The 19,103-nt window shown below is 42.3% G+C and overlaps 1 protein-coding gene across 4 annotated transcripts in view; it reads right to left on the bottom strand.

The window, feature by feature from the left end:
• Window positions 1-16,098: 16,098 nt before the first annotated feature.
• Window positions 16,099-19,103, bottom strand: part of TMEM19 (transmembrane protein 19) — a 37,820-nt gene continuing 34,815 nt past the window's right edge. For all 4 annotated transcript variants that reach the window (XM_077338825.1, XM_077338826.1, XM_077338824.1 and 1 more), the window contains one exon: window positions 16,099-17,466. In XM_077338825.1, the coding sequence (XP_077194940.1) occupies window positions 17,303-17,466 (164 nt within the window). In that variant the 3' untranslated portion in view covers window positions 16,099-17,302. The remainder of the gene's footprint in view (window positions 17,467-19,103) is intronic.

Genomic DNA, 19,103 nt, shown 5'->3' with positions numbered 1-19,103 from the left:
ACGCGAGTGTCCCTCGCTCCCCCTTCGTCTTAGGCGCTCCGTACGTTTGGCTGGCAGACGGGATGAGAGTGAGGCCCGTTGGGTTCTCCCGCCCAAAACGCAATTCAACACCAAAATGTTGCGTGTTTTATTAGGATTGTACGTTCACCCCCTTTTTGGAAAAACCGGTTTGATGAACAGTAAGAGAATTTAGAAGCTTGTAAACGGTGCTGTTGTAGTTTGCTAGCTCCTTTTGGAAGGTATCAGGTGACGCTTGTTAGACAGCTGTGAGCTAACCTGGAGACTAATTTCATCTGGATCACTAGATAGTCCCTTATTTAGCCACTAGGATTATGAAGGCTGGAGGAAAGAAAGGTTTGGATCCTAGTAGTACCTAAAAGACCAACAAAAATACTCCAGGGTAAAAGCTTTTCTGAGTCAAACCTGATCTCTGAAGGTAAGAGGAGCTTAAGGAGACAATTTTAAAACTATTTAAATGCATTGCAAGGCATGTAAACTTATTACAATGCAAAAGCAGAATGAGAACAAGTATTTAACTTAAAAGTGTAAGGGGATTTATTGTGAAATATATAATAAACTTATATTTTGAACACATGTATATCGGAAACTGCCTAGCATGTAGAAATGAAATATGTAACAGAATATGTAGTGATGAAAATGAAAATTATAGTTATAAGATACATCAGTTATGAAATTTGAAGTGTTTGTATTTCTTAGAGACTGTCTTGAGGATTTTAATGGAGATGTTGGGAAGAAATATGTATGGTAATATAGTCCCCCGTTTGCCCTGACCTGCATAGGCCAGGCTAGCCTGATCTGGTCAGATACTGGAAGTGAAGCAGAGCTGGCCCTGCTTAGTGCTTGGGTGGAGAAAAAGGAAGCCCAGTGTGGCTTAACAGCCATTCCCTTTTTTTTTTCTTTTTTTTTTACAATACAGAGGTAAAGACAATCCAACAGGGCAGCAGATCTACTGTCCCACAACAGTTCTTCAGAGAGTGAAATCCTGCCCGGCAAGGCACTTGTGTTTACTCAGCAGTGCTCCTCTGCTCCTCTGTCCCTTCCTGAGTCACAGTTTGGCATCCTCCTCTGTCTCTTACCTTCCCCCCCCCCCCACCACCACCACCACCACCACCACCACACCCATCTATTCCCACTCCTTCCACTTAGGCTGGAAGCTCACCTCTTCCAAACCTTGAAAAAAATCAAAGCGTATTTATTGTATTTCTATACCACCCTCCTCAAAGGCTCAGGGCGTTTTACATGAATACAGGTAACTGAGTTTGTAATAATGTGGTGATAATGATAAAAATAAATAACAATAAATAAACAATAAAGAGCCTCTTGTGGCGCAGAGTGGTAAGGCAGCCGTCTGAAAGCTTTGCCCATAAGGCTGGGAGTTCAATTCCAGCAGCCGGCTCAAGGTTGACTCAGCCTTCCATCCTTCCAAGGTCGGTAAAATGAGTACCCAGCTTGCTGGGGGGTAAACGGTCATGACTGGGGAAGGCACTGGCAAACCACCCCGTATTGAGTCTGCCATGAAAACGCTAGAGGGCGTCACCCCAAGGGTCAGACATGACTCGGTGCTTGCACAGGGGATACCTTTACCTTTACCTTTAATGATAACAATATAGTGATAACAATAAACAACATTTTGGAATGGTAGAATACTGGGGAGAACATTAATCAACTTGTGCTGATGGCCTAGTGGGTTGGGCAGATCTGTAATGAGAGGGAGGCTTGGGAGCCAAAGGGAAGCAGTGGTTCAGGTCAACCTTAACCAAATTCGTGGCGGAGGAGCTCCCTTTTGCAGCCCCTGTGGAACTGTTCAAGTTCTGTCAGGGCCCTGATCTCTTCTGGGAGCTCGTTCCACCAGGTGGGGGCAGGATGGAGAAAGCCCTGGTTGAGGTTAAGTGGGCTTCCTTGCGGCCAGGGACCACCAGGAGGTTGGAGGTTGTGGAGTATAAGGCTCTTTGAGGGGTGTAGGCAGAGAGGCAATCCCTCAGGTATACTGGGCCCAGACCACATGTGGCCTTAAAGGTGATAACCAAAACTTTAAGCCTGATCCTGAATTCTACCAAAGCTAGTGCAGCTGCTGGAGGATGGGCTGGATGTGGGACTTCCATGATGTTGCTGTGAGGACCCAGGTAACTGTGTTTTGGACCAGTTGTCATTTCCGGATAAAGGATAAGGTCAGGCCAGCATAGAGCAAGTTGCAGAAGTCCAGTCTAGAGGTGACTGTCGTGTGGTCACTGTGGTTAGGTGTTCCAGGACCAAGTAGGGCACTAGTAGTTGAGGATAATATGCTTTCTCTCCCTACCCCCTCATTTCAGTTTGAGGTTAAATTAGTAATTTATAATGAATAAAAACTTCTAATTGTTGGAACACAAGGTCTAGAGCGGGGGTCGTCAACTCCCGGTCTGCGGCCCACTAGTGGGCCGCGAAGGCCTCGGTGATGGGCCGCTACGCCTGCCTCTCCTCCCCCCCCCCCCCCCCGCAGAGAGAAACGGCCACTTCACTCACGGCCCGGCTAGTTTTCTGCTGTGAGAGCTGGGGGGGAAGATGCAGGCACAGCTGCTGGCGGGCACATGCGCGGAGCTCCCACGCATGCGTGTTAGCATCCCCTGGTGGTGAAAACATGCATGCACGTTTTCACCACCAGGGGCGCTAACTCACATGCGTGGCACCCAGGCCGCCGGCTCTTCACCACCCCCGGGCGCGGTCCTCAACCTTAAAAAGGTTGGGGACCGCTAGTCTAGAGGACACTGCTTTTCCATGATTAGAAGAGTGGTGTAAACATTTCCTGCCCACAAGAATAACAATTTTCCTTACTGTATTGATTCTCAGAGCTATCTGAATCTTTCAAATAGTAGTACCTTTTTATGACCTCCAGTAATTTTTTCGGATGATTCTTCTGGTTTGATCCTTTTGAACCTCATCTCTGTTGGTCTTATTGAATCTTTTGGCTCCTTTCTCCTATGTGACTATAGGATTTCGTCAAGTCTGAGTAGCTATTGTGCATTAATGCAAGAGTGCAAGAATATGAATTTGATGTTAATTTTTTGCTATGGTCCTACTTATCCTACGTTTTCTCAGAATTTTCTATAAAGGAACTACAGTATATAAATATACACAGTGCCATGGCTTCTTTATGGTTTAAGTTCTATTAACAGTGACTCATATAATTGATAGTGGATCCTGACAGATTTTTGCCTAAGCAGAATTGCTTGTGCCATTCTACATTTGAGGCCTGAAAAGCACAATCTTTGCCATGGTAGAAATTAAGAAATACAAATACAAATACAAATTTAGTGTGAGGGAATAGCACTAATAGCTTATACTACACTGTTTTTAGGAATGTTGGGTAGATAATTCTTCAGCTAGTTGGCCTAAATTACTTGTCTGTGGCAGGTCTTTCTCAGGGAAAAGTGAGATGGATAAATGTTTGTCAGTGGCAAATAAATTATATATTAAAAAATCCGTGATCTAGCCCTATTTCTGAATTGCATTATTTCCTTTTAAGAACATAAATCCCTGCAAAAACATACATGACTTTAATAGGTGGATGGATTTCAGTTCCCTGGATGTTTAACTGGTAGATATATTAAGGAACAATTAATTTTTATTTTATTATATATTATATATTTAATGCAGTTCTGAAAATGCTTGCCCCCACACACCCCTGTTATGGGCAGTCTGCACCGTCACAACTAGTGTTCTAACAGTATAAATGTTTTCTGACATTTAATATTGTCTTGTATTGTAACCAAGCTGGATTTCATAAATTGTGAATGCAGTACTAGAACAAATCAGCATTCCTCCTTTGAATCATTATATAGGCCTTTTCATATTTTCCCAGTGACATCTCCTGTATGAAATATTCAAACCAGAGCAATTATCATTCAGGCTTATCTTGTTTTTTTTGATGCTCTCTTTATGTCAAAACTCAATGCAATGATTAATGTGTGGGGGAGGAAAACAGCTTCCTTAGATCATATTTCTTAGAAGGATAAGACCTAAAATGTGAGACATTATCACAGAAATATCCCACAACAGGCTTTCTGTGCTTCATCATGAACTATTGGCCTTCCACACCCATCTAGCATTAGGGGTAGCTCTTCCTAAGTTAGAGGAAATAGCTTAAGCATTTTTCCCTTAGTTCATTTAGAAAAGAGTCGGTTCTTATATGCCGCTTCTCTACCAGGAGTCTCAAAGCAGCTTACAATTGCCTTCCCTTTCCTCTCTCCACAACACTCTGTGAGGTAGGTGAGGCTAAGAAAGTTCTGATATTACTGCTTTGTCCGAACAAACACTGTGCACCATTGCATATTCCAAAGTCAAGGAAGGAATTTTCTTATTTGCTTTCAGTAGGTGTTGGCAACTGGAAAATTGAAGTTTGCAAGTCTGCATGAACCACAATCTATCATGAACCATCTTATTTTCCAAACCAGTTTAGTTCATGAGGTTTGTAATGTGGTAGAATGCCCCCCCCCCCATTTGTGGACTACAGATGTCCAATTCACTGTAGATCCCCAAGGGCATCGTTTCACCTACCTGGTCACACACTTCAGCTTTTAAGGATGCTTAGTTTGAGAGCACTGTCACAGGGGCCTCCTGGGATATGGCCCCCTTTCCTGCAGTTGGGGTGATAGCTGGACTTACGATTCTAAGCTACCCTCTCTGTTAACACCTTTCAGAGGGATTTAGCCACTGGGTGGCTTGGCTGAAGATCCACACACCGTGCTCGTCATCAACACCCTTGTGTGCCATGCAGATGAGAGTGGGCACTAATGGTGGCTGTTAGAAAAAAATCTCCATCTAAGCCCATTCTGCCATCCTCCCAGAGTCTCTCTCTCTCTCTTAAAGGGTGGGGTTCTTAGGCAAGGAACCAATATAGCTAAGCCCCTCTGTTTGTCGTGAGCAGAAAAACAACAAATCTCCAACCCCACAGTTCACATTGAGAATCCTTTCCACAGTAATCCAGCAGTTCCCTTCCCTCTCTGACTTCTGCCTTTGTCCCACTGTTTGACTTCCAGTAATCCTCCCAGATTCCTTCCCTCTCTAACTGCACACCACAAAAAATGCCAATGGAAAAAAAACAGTTGTGTGCATGCTTGGCAGTGCTGCCTGTTGAGCTTTGGAGGGCCACTGTTGGTGTTTCCAGGGCTGCAGAAGTCAATCTCACCCCCCACCACCACCACCCATTGCTTTGACAATCAATTGGTCAGCGCCAGCATGTATGCTTAAGACAGTGATGACATGCCCTACCACAAACTGCCAAACTTTATTGGAAAACTACATGGAGGGTCATGGGAGGCTCATGCAAGATCGCATGGACCTTGCCTTGTGGACCATTACCCAGGTGATTTTTGTGATGTTTAAGGTTCGTGCACTAGGTTGTGCCCATCCCTAGTAGTAATTAATATAGACAAGAATTGCCTATTCTAGGACTTCTGGACAAATATCAGTGTTATAATTGTAATACTGAAATACCCTGGGGAACTTCTGCATTGAACTGAAACCAATTTTATGACATGAGAGACTTTTACTTGAACTCACTTTACCTTGAACTCACTGAATAAGAAACTTAAGGGGCATAGGAAAGTTAGTATCACAAAATGCATTTCAGATCAGTCCACTGCAAAAGTATTCCAGCTGTTGCTAAGAATGAATCATCTCTTGGATTACAAAAATAAACTTCACACAGTACCTCATTCAATGACACTTCAAATATACAATGAACCTTAATTAGTCTGGCAATTTATCAGTATCTCAATACTTGACAGACATAATCCAAAACATGATTAGTAGTTAAGACATAATCTCAAGCCTTCCTCAGCTTGTTTGAGAGACACTGTGTTTGCCCGCAGAAGAGAGACTCAGCCAGAGGTTCTCTAAGGTAGCGGTCCCCAACCTTTCTCAGGTCAGGGACCACCTCCGGGGTGTTGCTAACGCGCATGCATGCAGTTGCAGCATATGCGTGTTTTCACCACCAGTGGGCACTAATGAACATGCGTGGCAACTGTGCGCATGCGCGTTTGCATCGCCGGTGCAACCCTGGACTTCATTCAAGTACTGACCAGGGCTGACTCTGCTTAGTTTCTGATGTCTGACAAGATCAGGCCAGCTTGGGGTATAAAATGAGACTTCTTAAAACACTAAGCCATTATGCAAAACAGTGGCTCCTATGTCTGCAATGCTAAACCAAAAAAGGAACAAAACCCAACCTTAACAGGTAGGAACTCAAAAGTTGAGCTGAACAATAAAAATAATGTAAAACTTGTTAATTATTTATTGCAAAATTAAAAACAGAATAAAAACTTCTTAAAAACTATACCGAACTAACGGCACATAGGACCAAGGACCAAATGCGTTTCGACCCTTCCAGGTCTTCCTCAGTGGTCAAGATTATGATAATACACTATATATAGAAATATAGCTATATAGAACTCTCTATAGTGTGTAGCTGAATGGTTGAGTGGGATCTGTAAATTATCGCTCCAACCAATACGTGTAAATTTTATCCTTTTTGGAGACCAATTCCTATGTTATGTTCCTAAAGTCACCACTCTTCGCTTTCATTAAGTTCTGTAAGAGTGTAATCTCATGTGCGTAAATTTTTACATCACTTCCTTATCCATTGTTCCTCTTAATATTGTGAAACAGTCCTGGGGGTGGAGAGCATCCTGGCTGTCCAAGATGGAATAGGGACAATCTGGGTGCGGCCAGCCTGATAGGCCTTCCCTCTCCAGCTCCCGCCCTCCTTCCCTGGATGCTAGTCACTTTGCTCTCAGATGCCTGATAGACACACAGAGGCCCCTGCCAAACCACAAACAACCCCTGATTACCTGCTATGGCTCCTGCTGCAAGGGAGAGAGACAAACAGAGACAAACTGCGAACAATCCCCAAACTGCAAAGGACCCTTGCTTCCCTGCTAGGAGCTCTGATTACCTCCTATGGCTCCTGCTGTGAGAGAGATCTGCACCTGCCGGTGTCTCCTGGGTCCTAGCGCCCATTGCATTCCTGGTTGCCATGGGCTTTCTTGCTAGTTTAAGTACAATTGCACCTTTTAAAATCAATGTTACTCTTCACATGTGGCACCAAGCCACATGCCAAATAAAACAATGGCATAATTTGATTCCATACTGTACCATTTGTATTCTGAAGCAGCAGACAGAGGTGATATTGATGGAATCAGAAATATCACTTCTGCACTGAAGGACATATTACAGGTTTATAGGTCTGTCAAACCAAATATGAAAATTAATTTCCAAGCACATAGTATTCTTATTCAGATCAGGAGTGCAGCATGCAAGGAAATATGACTTAAACCTTTCTTTTCCAGCCAGGTGCCATTTACTACCCTAAAATGGCTTGGGGGACCAAGATACGCACCACTGTGGAAACATACAGGTAGCCCATAAATTTCTCCAGGGGGCAAATTAGCAGTCTCCTGGTTCTACATCAAGTAAATTGCATGGGACTATGTTAAACCCCTTCCCCCTGTCCACCACAATCCCAATGTCAATCAGGGTCCATTGCACCTTTGAATTGTATTCCAACACAAACTTCAGGCAGATGACAAAGTTGACACAATGTAAGGCAGATCCATTAACCATGACTGTAAAATTGGGGCTACAATCTAAAACCAAAGAAGAAAAAAACTTGATTGCCTCCACTGATGGTTTATCCAGAAACAAAGAATGGAAAGTCAGTAAACAAACTATCCAGAGTTGAACTATCAAATTATTTTTGAAGTCCTGCAGGCTTATGACCACCACAAGTTCCTCTTTAAGCCACAGTACTCAGAACAAGGGGGAAAGGAGAAAATCTTTGCTGCATACCTCCAATAATTGTTGCTGGGCTGGGAGAACTGCTTTAAGGTGGTGGAGAATATAATATAAAAGGTAAAAGGCATCAAAGGTAAGCATTGCACAAAGAAATTGCTAAGTGGAACATTAAGTCCTTAATTATGGAATTAAGAATAGGCAGCAAGTGAAAACAACACCTGAATTGGGCAACACACATTGCAATATAATATCTGTGAGTCTAGCACTGCCATTAGATTTTACAATGAAAATGCTTTACATGATGATTAAACTAGATGCTTGAGGAACATTGTCCTTAGGAGGCTTACCTAAAGCTGCTTAGTTCTTGTAACACTGAGCTGGAAAGGAAGGAACTTTATCTGCAAGACTCACTTAGACCCATGTTACCATATTCTCCCACGATTTACACTGTACCAGAACTATGGGAGAATTTGTACATTTATTTATTCACTTCATTTATATCCAGTCTTTCTCCCCAGTGCTGCTCTAAGTTACTTACGTTGTTCTTCTCCTTGTCATTTTATCCTCCAAGAAGCAGCATGTGAGACAGAAGAAGCTAAGAATGTATAACTAGTCTGAAGCCAGGCAGCCAGCTTCTAATGCACCATGGCTTTGAACCTAGTTCTCTCAAGCCCAGCCTGACACTAACCACTACACTGCACATTGCAGAGACTTTGTAAAAAAAGGAGAATGCAGGCCTTGAACAGAGGAAAAATGCCCACCGGAACAGCTCCCCCAGGGAGGTGGGTCAGGCCCCTCCATTGGCAATCTTCATGAGACGGGGGGGGGGCAATTATATTTAGGACCTCATTTTGATTGATTTAGCTTTTATTATAGGCATCACTAACTGGATTTTTAAATTGTTATTCATATAGGTTTTATAATTGTCATTTTTATTGTGTTCTAATGATGTTTTTATTGTAATACACCATGGGTTCTGCAAGGGATAAAGGTGGCGAATAAATGTTTTAGATAAAATGAATTTGTCCCATGGATGGACCTCAGCAATAGTCACTGATAATCAAACACATCATCTCTAAAGATAATTTCCCAATTTATTTAAAACATTTATATCCTGCCTTATCTCTTTGGACTCAAGTCAGCTAACAATGTTGCAGCAAGTTGCTAGGAAACAATTAGCAATTTTGAAAGACACAAATGAAAGAGGAATAATCTGAAAGAATGTATGATAAAATGGGCAGAAAACATTGGACATGAACTACAAATGGAGCCATGGGAAAATATGTGGACACAGGGTCTTAAATTTACATTAAGGTCTAATCTTGAGAACTTTTATAAAATGATGTATCGTTGGTATTTGTCACCTGGAAGGTCATAAAAATTGTACAAAAATACGTCTAATACTTGTTGGAAATATGAACAACATGAAGGGACATATTTCATCATTGGTTGACAAATGGTTGTAAGAAGGTCAAAAAATTGGATACAAAACATAGGTTTATCCAGAAGTTACTAGAGAATGAGATACAAATGAAAGTAGGGACAGTCTTCTTGGGATTAATAGGGAAATAATTTGAAAAAAAGGAACTTTGTTTCTAATATATGATTACAGCGCTCAGACTGCTATATGATCAAAAACGGAACAGTTCATTATTACCTGCAAGAATGGATGATAAAGATGGTAGAATAAGCTGAAATTACTAAACTTACTGCTTTCATTAAAGAAAAGACAACTACAGTATTTGTAGTTATTTGCAAACATTTTATGGACTTTCTGTATGATACAAACCAAAATTAAATCAAGGTTTATGGCTTTGAGTACTAAGGGGGGAAATATGAATGTACATAAATGTACAGAAAATACAGTGGTTTTAAATTCCTTTATATTCTATCATGCTGCAAAAGGTAACGACTTGATTTATTATAATCATAAAATTAGAAGCCTCGTCATTTTCTTTTCTTTTACTTTTATGTCCTTATTTAGTATTTTGTATCTTTCTTTTTATCTGTTATATTTTAAAGTCTTGAATAGAAATTTTATTTAAAAAGATAGATTAAAAATAGCACACATACAGAGAGAGACTTAGAACAAGCACAGGTAAATTTTTTGGAACAATTTACCCTCCACCAAATGCTTTTAAGACTGTCTGACATACCTTCCTAAAGTTAGCAAGTAAAGATGTCTTCTGTACTTACTGTAAGCCATTTCAAAGGCCCACCACAGAAAATGCCCAAGATCTCAATGTAAATTTATGGACAGTCATAACAGAGGACACCTTACAAAGAAGGCTGTCTGAAAAAGTTAACTGGGGCAGGGAAGTATACAGAGAATGAGCCATTGATCAAGAATGAAATACAACAGACATGATAGGACCACAAATTCATCACAACCCACCAGCTTACCAAATTCTTGACAACATTCCCACATATCCAGTGCTTGTAAAGTAGTAGTAGCAGACACAAGATATGTGACCAAGGGTTTTTTTTCGACCACAAGAGATGTTCCTGATGTATCGCTGTATGTAGCTGGTAGACAGCATTCATTTGGGTAAATGAATTGTGCAGGATTTCAGAAAGCATGCCATACATTGCTGTCCTGTCCTGATTTATTGACACAGGGCAAGATATGCATTTGCCATACCAACAGGCAAACTATTGCATAATAGACATTTTTTTCCTGTGCTTCCCAGAAATAGACAGCAGTAAGCTATAGCAGTAAGCTCCCTTTGTAGATATTCTAACATAAATTGTTGAAAAAATAAATCATAATTTAACCTATTACATCTTATTGTTGTTGTTAGGTGCGAAGTCGTGTCCGACCCATCACGAACCCATGGAAAATGATCCTTCAAGCCTTCCTGTCCTCTACCATTCTCCGGAGTCCATTTAAGTTCACACCCACTGCTTCAGTGACTCCAGCCAGCCACCTCATTCTCTGTCGTCCCCTTCTTCTTTTGCCCTCAATCGCTCCCAGCATTAGGCTCTTCTCCAGAGTCCTTCCTTCTCATGAGGTGGCCAAAGTATCTGAGTTTCATCTTCAGGATCTGGCCTTCTAAGGAGCAGTCAGGGCTGATCTCTAGGACTGACCGGTTTGTTCGCCTTGCAGTCCAAGGGACTCGCAAGAATCTTCTCCAGCACCAGAGTTCAAAAGCCTCAATAACATCTTATACATCCCTTTAAACAAGGACCCCCAATATCAATTTTTTCTGGCCACCTTAGCTGAATCCCCACAATAATGGATTTGGAAAAGAAAATTATTTAGTATTTGGGTTGGAGAACAATGCAACTATTTAACATATATTGTTCTAAAATCCATTAAAACACTTTGAAAGAGCGATACAGCATTTTGTACTCCAGAAAATAGAGTTGGAAGGGGCCATAAAGGCCATCTAGTCCAACCCCTTGCTCAGTGCAGGATCAGCCTAAGCAGGGATTCCCAAACAGGGAGCCATGATACCCTGAGGGTCCATGGGAGCTTTGAAGGGGGTCCACAGCCTTTCACCTTAATAGACTTCGCCACAAACTAAGGAACTGGCTGCCTCTCCCCAGAGTGCTCGGTGGGTAAGTCATGGGTGTAAATATCAAATGAGAAGTTGTTTGTGGTGTATGGGGGGGGGGGGATTGGGCTGTCTTCTCAGCTCCTGATCTTCTTTCCAACCTACATGAAGTGGAGCCACCATAGTAGTAGTAGTATAGGGGAAGGGAGGGAGTGATAGGAGGGTGGTGATATCACTTCTGGTGGCATGTCACTTCCAAGGGAACTGGCAGGGAAGTAACATCACTGTCAGGGGTCCACAAAGCCTGAAAATTTATTCCAGGGGCTCTTCCAGTCAAAAGGTTGAAAAAGACTGGATTAAACCATATAAGTATATATCCAGCTGCTGCTTGAAGACTGCCAGTGAAGGGGAGCTCACTACCTCCTTAGGCAGTTGATTCCACTGAACTACACTATGAAAATTTTTTCCTGATATCAAATATAAAGTTCTCTATTTAGATAGGAAAACCTATATAAACCAGTATAGGATAGAGGAGACCTGTCTTGACTGTAGTATGTGTGAAAAGGATCTAGGAATCTTAGTTGACCACACACTGAGTATGAATGTGACTCGGTGGCTTAAAAGGCAAAAAGGATTTTGGGCTGTATCAAATGGAGTATTGTGTCCAGATCACGGGAGATGATGGTACTGCTTTACTCTCCTCTGGTTCGGCCTCATTTGGAGTACTGTGTTCAGTTTTGGGCCCTACAGTTCAAGAGGGATGTAGACAAACTCGAGCATGTCCAGAGGAGGGCAAGAAAGATGGTGAGGGGTTTAGAGACCAAGACGTATGAGGAAAGGTTGGGGAGCTTGGTCTTTTTAGCCTGGAGAGAAGATGACTGAGAGGGGATCTGATAACCATCTTCATGTATTTAAAACGCTGCCATGTAGGGCAGTGGTCCCCAACCTTTTTATCACCGGGGACCACTCAACGCTTGACAATTTTACTGAGGCCCGGTGGGGGGGGGTAGTTTACTCCTCTACTCTCAACCACTGCCCTAATACTCTCTGATCGCTATGGTAATGTTTAAACATCCCTTCAAAATAAGATACAGACACGCCACAACAATGAACATAAGGAACATTTTATTTTCATGGAAATTTTAACTCATGACAATGACAAATCAATGGGAACCCTGAGCTTGTTTCTCTGCAACGAGATAGTCCCATCTGGGAGTGATGGGGGACCATGACACCTGAAGTGTGTTGTAAAGGGCCGGGGGGGGGGGGAGAAGGTGTCCTTCGTGGCCCACCTCCAATTAGTCGACGGACCACATGTGGTCCACGGCCCACAGCCTGGGGATCGCTAATGTAGGGGATGGAGCAGAGTTGTTCTCTCTTGCCCTGGAGGGACGGACCAGAACCAATGGGATGGAATTAATGCAAAAGAAATTCCGTCTAAACTTCAGGAAGAAGTTCCTGACAGAGCAGTTTCTCAATGGAACAGGCTTACTTGGGAGGTGGTGGGTTCTCCGTCGTTGGAAATTTTTAAACAGAGGCTGGATAGCCATCTGACAGAGAGGCTAATTCTGTGAAGGTTCAAGGGGGTGGCAGGTTAAAGTGGATGAGTGATAGGACTGTGAGTGTCCTGCACAGTGCAGGGGTTGGACTAGATGACCTAGGAAGTCCCTTCCAATTCTATGAGTATGATTCTAGAACATGAAGAGGAAATCTCTCTTTTTGCTGTCAAGTCACAGCTAATTTATGGGAACCTCATAGGGTTTTAAAAACAAGAAACGTTCAGATGTGGATTGCCATAGTGACCTTGGTATTCCTTGGTTTCCCCCCAGACCCACCCCACTTAGCTTATTATGGTTACTTCCAGATACCTATGACAGTCATCACAACTTATGTTTCTGGAAGCCACTTATGGCTTTCTCCTTCACACTTCTTGAAGCATTGGAAGCACCCACAGAACATGATTCAACCAAAAGTTACTGCAGGCAATAATGTCTCTACATTATTTTTATATACCTAATTTTTGTTGGAATACACAAGATCCCTGATATTTTTCAAATAATCCGCTCTAGAGTCCTGATTGGCTCATTTAAGACTTCCTGCTCATTTGAGCACATTTCTTCCATACTTGTCCTCACAACAGACAGAATGCAGAACAACAGTTCAATAGCTGGGACTCTCTCTTCTCTGTATACAAAGTTGTCCAAGTTGGATTAGGGCCTGTCCCTACAGCTTCTGCCCTCTCTTCCTGGACGCTAGCCACATTCCTCTCAGACACACCAGAGACAGAGAGAGAGACACACAGAGCCCTGCCAGACTGAATATGAGCCCTCATTCCCTCCTTTCGTTCCTGCTGCAAGGGAGGCACACAGAGACACTGAGAGAGCTGCCCCAAGCTGCTGACAGAGACACAGAGAGACTCGCCCCTGCTGCAACAGAAGAGAGAGACAGAGAGAGCTGCCCCAAACTGCACACCAGCTCTCCTTCCCTCCTAATTACCTGCTATGTTTTCTGCTGCAAGGCACAAAGTGAGGAGAGAGAGACACAGAGAGATCTGTACCTCCCGGTGTCCCCTGGGTCCTAGCGCCTAAACCATTCCTGCTTGTAATGGGCTTTCTTGCTAGTAGGTTTAAATAAGACTAATGCCCTCCTCAAGTGTCCCTGATTTATCTGGTACCGCAAAGCTAAAATGAGAACTTCTTCCCCTTCACTTTTGCAATTTGAGTAACAGGTGAATACAACTGAATCCTGGTTCAGCTGTTTCTCTCCACTCCTTCCTGTTCCAGAAAAGCTCTTCACTGTAAGGCACCCCATATTCACTTCTTGCCTTGTTAAGAATCGCTTCTTTAAAAGCCTAAAACTGCTTTGGGGATTGAGAAGTTGCTTAATGACATGAACCATATGCACAGCTGGTTTGTGATACAAGTTTACCAATCTGTTTTTTAAGAGAATAGTTTAGCAAATAAAAGTATATTTGAATTAGACAAGGCTTCCAAACTAAGCTCGCTACTTTCTAAAAAAAGTAGCACATCGCCAACTGATGTGGATTCCTTACACAGTGAAATTCTGTTCCACAGTGACAGTTTTAGAACTGCTCCCCTACAAAAACCAGAGTAGAAAACACTGTCTTAGACTGAGAAACTATGGGGAGCAGAGCTTAAAACCCTGATGGACTCTGTAAGCAAGAGTTTTAATTAACTTATGTATACATAAGGAAAAATAGATTCAGTGCGATTATGGTCAGACTTATTTGAATATATTTTTTTTTAAGGATACAAGACTTTGACCCATTATGCAAGGGCCGAAACGCCCATGCTGGCGCTGGCAGGGCTGCGGGGAAAATCCCTGATAATGTACGCCAGCGCAGACGTGTCCCGGCCCAGGCCCTTGGAAGATTTGCGTTAACGAAACGCAGTTTCTTCCAGAGTCCCAGGACTCCAGAGGGCACAGGCAAGGGCCAAGTCGCCCGAGCCCCATGCATAATCAGAGGAGCTGGGCTTTTGGCCAGGCTCTTCCCCCAACCTATGGCGTTCCTGCAGGGACATGTCTCGCCTCTGCCGGCTCCACAGAGCCGACAGGGGCAACCCCTCGCCACCGCCATGGTGGAGAGCAGCATGCTGCTCCCCACCATCCTGCAGTGGGGGGGGCCCTCCAATTCCTCCCCCCCAACCGCTGCTACCCCCTACCTGCACTCCCGGCCCCACGTTGCCTGCGTGGGGCTGTTGCGCTGGGACAGCTGGCAGAGTTCTGCCCCTGTGCATACACGGGGGACAGCAGGGCTTTTTGCCTCACTGCAACGGCATGCTGTGCATGATGGGTATTTGTCTTGGTGAAAGAAATATTCCTATATTTCCAATAGGGGTAGTTACTGCCACATTTATCTCAAAGCACAAGTGCCAATACAAAGCAAAAGCCCTCCTCCTCACTTTGCTGTTGTAAATAACATTAATATAGCCCTCTGCTTACTCTACTGTTCCTTCCATTTATCACTTGCTCTCACCTTCTTACGGTTTTTTTGTCCTAGCAACATGCACAGGGAACAACCCTATGTCATCAAAATGCATTTTTCCTTTTCCATTTCCCATAAACTTTTCAAGATGGAAATTATGCACTATTAGTACAATCAGCATGTTGCGCTGTTATTCTCTATTTACTTTATCACTATTTGGAATGATGGATATAACATAAAACAGTATCAAAGGAAAGAATGCATTCCAAGGCAGTGTCTTTATAACTAGATTTATAAATTGTTCCGTTACTTGCTCTGCATTTTAGCCTTAATGGTTAGGTTACATGTCAGCAGAAACTCTTTGACAAATTTATTTATAACTAATGCTTGATGCTTGATATAGGCAAAGCTCATAGCTGTTTAAGCACTTTGCAACTAACTATATTTCCTTTCCAGGGAATGGTAGAGGACAGGAAGGCCTGGAGGATCATTGTCCATGGGGTCGCAATGGGTCGGACACGACTTCACAACTAACAACAACATTTCCTCTCATAGAACAGGGGTAGTCACAACCTGTGGTCCTCCAGATGTCCAGGGACTACAATTCCCAGGAGCCCCTGCCAGCGAATGCATGGGAATTGTAGTCCATGGACATCTGGAGGACCACAGGTTGACTACCCCTGTCATAGAAGATATTTCTGGTAGTAGAAAGGGAAAGTGTGTCTTTTGACAACCCCTCCCCACACAGCTCCTCATGCTGATCCCAAAGGTCCACTGAATAGCAGATAAATTGAAGGCTGCAAGGGGATGGGGAATACATGGCTTCCAGAAGATCTGGTCTGCTTACACTTGACAGATTCAAGCCTATACATGCATATGCTCTTTATTGTATAAGTCTGTTTCCCTCTTTAATATGTTACACCAAGTATTAGCCTCTATAGTATACATGAAACTACAGGAACATCTCAATTTTATCTTGAAAAAATAGGTGTAGAACAGACAAAAAGGTCACATAAATAAAAAGGGTATTTAGTATTTTCTGGCTCTTTAAAACTAATTGATGACACCGATGCACATTTCCTATAGAAAATTACCTATACTCTGTATTATTGATTTTCAACTATTACCATAGTTCATCAAAGCAGTCATGGCTAACAATAAACCAGAGCATAGAAACCCAGTTGTAGATTGTATACATTAAATGGTCAATCAAGAACCGGATTCCATAGCAACCTGAAGAGTCACTTTAGTTATCACCACTATCTACAAGTAAAAAGAAAAATAATAAAGAACTACTCAAAAAGATGCAAAGAACATTTGTTAAATATACCAGCATAAAGCCTTAGCTAAGAAACCAATCAATTACAAATGCATTGACCATTTCCAAAATATGCACCTTTTTTCTAAATACAAGACTTTAAATCCAATAAATTAATCCTTAGACATCAATAATTTAGTAGTATTATAGTCAACAAATATCACATGTACAAACCAACATAGGCAAGAAATATAGTCTTACTGTCTAGAAATGTTTTGTTGTTAGAAAGTCAGTCACCTAAGACTTCAATGCTGTCATTTCCCACACACCCCTTAAAACCAGAGATAGAAAACCCCAATACATAAATGCTTCCTTCTTCCCACAAGAGAAATACAAGATTTCAAAAATCTACTATAGAAGAAGGATGCGGCAAATACAAAAATTCTGAGATCTCTTGACTTGGCTTATGAACAAAATATGTAATTATCAAAAGATACTCAGGTTTCCCACCTCCTTCTCCCTTTATTTGGCAGACCCTGGGGGATTAGTGGAGATCAAACATTCAAAAGTAGTGACATAATTCAGGTGAGAATTGTATTCTGTTACAGAAGACCAGATGTCAAACAGCACTGTTTCTTTGGTCTACTCAGCCAGCAATGACTGCAGCTGCTGTAGGTAGTCCAGTCTTAGTCATCCAGTAGTTTCATGCCTTCATAAAAGTTGCAAGACAAATTTTCCAGCCAAAAAATAAGAAGTGTCTTTTAAGCGATCCTTCAGTCATACCTTGTCTATTCAGGATACATGCATATGACTTCATCCTTTCGGCCAAAAGCCCCATGCCAGCCCAGGCAATAACAAAGCAACAACTACAGAGGAAAAAAGATTCACTGCATTGTTATCTAGAATAGGTTTTCCAGATATGTGCTTTGTGTCTTCTGTCTGATGGTTGACAACCAGTCCAGTGCGAGTGTCTAAACCTGGGGTGGGTGGGGAGAAAAGCAAAATCAATTCAATGGGCAGGCAGCCTTATCAATATTTATAGTGTGTCAGTATTGAGTGTATACCCCACAAATAATGACGACAGGCGATGAAACAAATTTTGAAGGCCCTAAACAGAAAGTGAAAAATAAACACAAAGTGTAGAACTGATTACGTTTTATCTATTACTCCTTACAAGCAGGGGACTCACAAGGACTTGCAAGGGGGCACCTTGTTTCTCCTCACTCACTATTCCTCGTTCTCTTCCGCTATAGTACCTTTGCTTTCCCTACTTCCTTCTCATTCCCACCTACTAACCAACCTACCTTTTAGCTGCTCTATTCTAAAGGCATATTTATTAACTTCATTTATACTGTATCTCTTCCCAAAATGAGGACTCAAAGCAGCTTGTGCCATTATCCTTGTGATTTAGCAATATTTGTCAGAAGGATATTTTGTTTATTTGGGAGATTCTTTTGAGCAGATGTTAACTGGGGATGTATAGGTTCCTTGGCTAATGTTAGAGAGCACTCAAAATCGCTTTCAGAACCACTTTCATTCAGAGGGCAAGAGTTCTGGGGCTCTTCTGCTAGCATTAAATAAGATTCAGATGGACTCAGATGAGATTGAACTTCCATGTCTTCTTCTAAATCATGAGTGTTTTTCAGAAGTCTAAATTTGATATCTTTGAGCTTTCTCTTTAATTTGGTAAGTTCTAGGCTTTTTTCATCTGAATTTACCTTCAGTACACTTTTAGAATTTTCATTCCTGGAGAGATTAGAAAAATCAGTGCATTTTGGAGGTTGGATTTTGCTGCCCTTATCTGCCGCAATTTGGACATTTACCACATTTACCACTTTTCCAGTGATGAGATCACAAACAGTCTGCTCCTTAAATACTCTAGTAACATTAATTCGGTGTGTCTGCCAGAGGCTTTTGCTCATGCGTATGATTCTACTAGGGAGAGCTGACTGAGCAAAGGAAAGGAATATGCGCTTGCTTTTCCTAAAGTTTGGGAGATAGTGAAAGTCTTCCAAGACAATTTTTCCTCTTTGGCAATTTAAAATTTGAGACAAAGAAGTCACTATAGCCCTGCAATTGTTCTACCTGTGAACATTCTGGGAAACTTCAAAAAGAAGTTGTTTTCCTTGAAGGGTCCGGCAGTAACATTGCTTCCAGCTGCTCTGAGGGCGTGGAGCAAACAGCCTGATTGCTGCCGTGATCAGTTATGGTTGGCATCTTAGTTCCTTGTTTTCCATGTGTAGTTTGTAAGTCAAAGTTGTGTTGAAGTCTATCCATTTTATCAGCAAGTTCATTTAATCGTTGCAATACAATAGTCAAGGTCTCTGCAGAGAGATAGCAGACCTCCTGGAAGAGTTGAGTGAATTGCCCGGGTGAGCTAGCCACAAATTCTTGAGAATTATCTCTCCTACCTCCCTCCCCCACAGAGTGTTTTAAACTAAGGCGTTGGTGGGTTGAAGGAGAAGTCTGCTGTATAACTGACTTCTGTATTTCCTTGTTCTTCAAGGGGGAGGAAGAAGGGAGTTCTAGGTCAATAGTTTTACTACTCACATCTTGCAGGGGGTTTGCAGTGGCAAGATAGGTGTCTATTCTCATCTGCTTCTCTGCCTTGTTG

This window comes from Paroedura picta, chromosome 5 (genome assembly GCF_049243985.1).
Source record: "Paroedura picta isolate Pp20150507F chromosome 5, Ppicta_v3.0, whole genome shotgun sequence".
Classification (NCBI taxonomy): domain Eukaryota; kingdom Metazoa; phylum Chordata; class Lepidosauria; order Squamata; family Gekkonidae; genus Paroedura; species Paroedura picta.
Note: the sequence above shows the minus strand (reverse complement) of the source record. Positions and strands in the feature narration are given on the sequence as shown.